General features: G+C 53.9%; 2 protein-coding genes across 2 annotated transcripts; one reads left to right on the forward strand and one right to left on the reverse strand.

Moving 5' to 3' along the window:
- Positions 1–616: 616 nt before the first annotated feature.
- Positions 617–1,570, reverse strand: LOC306942066 (deoxyhypusine hydroxylase-like; the record flags this gene model as incomplete). The annotated part of the gene is made up of 1 exon (XM_079527769.1): positions 617–1,570. The coding sequence occupies one exon, from the start codon at positions 1,568–1,570 to the stop codon at positions 617–619; it is 954 nt and encodes a 317-aa protein (XP_079383895.1).
- Positions 1,571–2,069: 499 nt separating this feature from the next.
- LOC306942670 (inorganic pyrophosphatase-like) lies at positions 2,070–2,957 on the forward strand (the record flags this gene model as incomplete). Its single annotated transcript, XM_079528677.1, has 1 exon — positions 2,070–2,957. The coding sequence occupies one exon, from the start codon at positions 2,070–2,072 to the stop codon at positions 2,955–2,957; it is 888 nt and encodes a 295-aa protein (XP_079384803.1).
- Positions 2,958–3,543: the final 586 nt, after the last annotated feature.

Raw genomic sequence — 3,543 nt, forward strand, 5'->3', positions numbered from 1 at the left:
ATGATATCTTTGTACTTAGGGGTGGGCGATATGGAAACATATCATATTATGATATCTTTGAGGTGCGCTAGCCCCTCCTATATACAGCATTTGTCCCACACGTCTCAATATTTGCCATTGACAATGAAAGGAGAAATTAGGTCAAATGTCTGCCAAATATAGACGAGCAAATCGGCAAACCAATCACATAAATTCAGTTGTTCATGAGATGATGTATGATAATGTAAGAGCGCCCCTCACTTCACACGGGTGTGATTTTTTTATAATAGGCTTGGCAGACTAACGTTGCTTGTAAATAGTGTTTTTTTTTTTGCTTTTTTGCTTTTTGCTTCTAAAGTCTAGTTAGTGTAATTGCTGACGAACATTCTCAAACAAAGGACAGTACACCTTTATCACTGCATGCTAACTAGTCCATGTTTATTAGCCCTGTATACTAACCAGTCCATCTTTAGCCCTGTATGCTAACCAGTCCATCTTTAGCCCTGTATGCTAACCAGTCCATCTTTAGCCCTGTATGCTAACCAGTCCATATTTAGCCCTGTATGCTAACCAGTCCATATTTAGCCCTGTATGCTAACCAGTCCATCTTTAGCCCTGTATGCTAACCAGTCCATCTTTAGCCCTGTATGCTAACCAGTCCATCAACGTACTGGAACTCGTCGCTGTTCTCGTGCTCCAGCATGTCCAGGGCGACCTCGCAGCTCTCCCGGACTACACGCTCCGCGTCGCCGCGGTAGCGCCGCAGCACGCCGACGCACTCGTCCCGGCCGACGGCGCCCAGCGCCTCGGCGGCCTCGTGGCGCACCATGGCGCTCTCACCGGGGCGCTCCAGGGCGGCGCGCAGCGCCGGCACCGAGGCCGGGTGCTGCATCTGGCCCAGGACGTACGCCACCTCGTGGCGGAACAGGGCGCTGTCCGTGCGGGGCAGCAGCAGGCTGGCGCCCAGCGCCAGCACCGCCTCCTCGCCGCCCAGGTTGCGCAGGGCGAACATGGACCGGTAGCGCTCGAAGAGCGGCAGGCTCTCGTCCAGCAGGGAGCTCCGCAGCTCCGCGACACTCTTCCTGGGTGCGGGGGGCGCCGGGTCCACGGACTGGTACGGGTTGGGGTCCACCTTGGCGCCCCCCTCCTCCTCCTCCTCCTCTCGTTTCTCCCCGCCGCTCCGAAGCCACTCCAGCCGGCCCACGGCCAGCTGACAGGTCTCGGCCACCTCCACGACGGGGTCCCCGCTGTACTCCTTCAGCAGGTCCAGGACGGCGGGGTCGCCGATGGCGCCCAGCGCCTCGGCCGCCTCGTGCCTCACCATGGGCTCCTGCCCCGCCGCGTCTCTCAGGACGTGGACGAGCGTGGGCACGGCCCGCGCGTCCTGCATCTGCCCTAGGCAGTAAGCCAGCTCGTGTTTCAGCAGCTCCGAGTCGTCGCCGAACGCCTTGCCGATCCACTCCACGGCCTCGGCGCCCCCCAGGTTCCTCAGGGCGAACAGCGCCCGGAAGCGCCGGGCCAGCGTCTGTCCCGGGTCGACCAGGACCCGGCCTGCTGCCGCCGCCGCTTGTTCAACCCCGGCCATGTTCATGTTGTCCAGGACTTTACTTAATCTCAGCTTCACGGTGGAAACAAACAAGCAAGCACGTTGACGACAAACACTGTTATACTCACGTATTGCCTTGTGTAGCTACGACCATATATTATGCAAACCACTAGTCCTTTCTGGAAATGACACCTCTGTTGTGTATGTCATCAGTCATCAGTTATGTCCATGTTTGGGCATATCGTACTTAGGGGTGGGCGATATGGAAACATATAATATTACGATATATTTGTGGTGCGCTAGCCCCTCCTATATACAGCATTTGTCCCCACACGTCTCAATATTTTGCCATTGACAATGAAAGGAGAAATTAGGTCAAAGGTCCGCCAAATATGACGTAAATTTGTGGCAACACAAACATTAAATGCCATTGACAATGAAGGGAATTTACGTCATATGTAGACGAGCAAATCCGCTAACCAATCACCGCTTACTTAAACCCAGATTATTCCGCTTAAACCCTTCAATCCGTCACTCGTCAACCATGAGCTACACAGTCGAGGAACGGGGGAATGTCAACACGTTGAGCTACCGTCTGTTCTTCAAAGACGCCGACGGCAAGTACATCTCGCCGTTCCACGACATTCCGATGTACGCCGACGAGGCACGGGGCCTCTTCAACATGGTGGTCGAGGTGCCGCGGTGGACCAACGCCAAGATGGAGATCGCCACGGAGGAAGCCCTGAACCCGATAAAGCAGGACGTGAAGAAGGGCAAGGTGCGCTACGTGGCCAACGTGTTCCCGCACAAAGGCTACATCTGGAACTACGGCGCGATACCGCAGACGTGGGAAGACCCGCGCCATGAGAACGCCGACACCGGCAGTGGCGGCGACAACGACCCGGTGGACGTCTGCGAGATCGGCACGAAGGTGTGTTCCCGCGGCGAGGTCGTCCGGGTGAAGGTCCTCGGTGTTCTGGCCATGATCGACGAGGGCGAGACCGACTGGAAGGTCATGGCCATCAACGTGGAGGACCCCGAGGCCGGCGCCTTGAACAGCATCGGCGACGTGCAGAGACTGAAGCCTGGCTACCTGGAGGCCACGGTCGACTGGTTCACCAGGTACAAGCTTCCGGACGGGAAACCGGAGAACCGCTTTGCCTTCGACGGACAATTCAGGGACAAGGACTTTGCCGTCGAGACGATCCGTAAAGCTCACGGGTTCTGGAAAGCCCTCGTCGAGTCCCGACAGACTGCCTCCGCCGCCAAAGGCTTGAACTGTAAAAACACGCGCGTGTCGTCCGGCGAGAGTCCTCACCACTGCTCGGAGGACGAGGCCAAAGCTGTGGTCGACAAGACGAGTCCTTGTGGATCAGAGGAGCCCGTCCCCTCGACAGTCCACCAGTGGTTCTACTACGAGAGGAAGAAATAACCCAAGAGCTACAGTAGTACCTGACCTGGACCGGAATGTGTCTGTCAGACTTGAAGATGTGGTATTATATGACCATATCGAGTGCTACAATAGAAGCAGCTGCTTTACGTGTAGATTGGTGATACTGCATATAATAAGTAGGGCGGTAACATACAGGAGACTGTCATGATGCCATCCATGACTGACAACATTAAATCAGTAATCAATGACATCAGTAACGTCCTTCCTCCAACTGTCATTGACTAAAAAGGATTTTTTTGCCAGGTATGAATTCATTAATGAGTTTTGCCTCTGCTATGCCTTTCATTCTGAGCGGATTTGCTTGAGGCAACCCCAGGTCCGTGAACCGAAAGTTAAAGCCACCAACATTACGTCTATCAAATTGCATATATATTTATAAATAAATAGATAAATAGATATTACAAACGTTCCAACATTTGCAGGAGTGCTCCGTTTTCAACAAAACCGGAAGACCTGGGTAAACCTGTCTCACTAACATGAGTTAGTGAGACAGGTTATCTTCTTTGTACTGGGTGGGTACAAAGTACACCTTAGGCATCCACTGTGTTAATAATATTAACATGTG

This window comes from Electrona antarctica (genome assembly GCF_951216825.1).
Source record: "Electrona antarctica genome assembly, chromosome: 18".
Taxonomy (NCBI): Eukaryota; Metazoa; Chordata; class Actinopteri; order Myctophiformes; family Myctophidae; genus Electrona; species Electrona antarctica.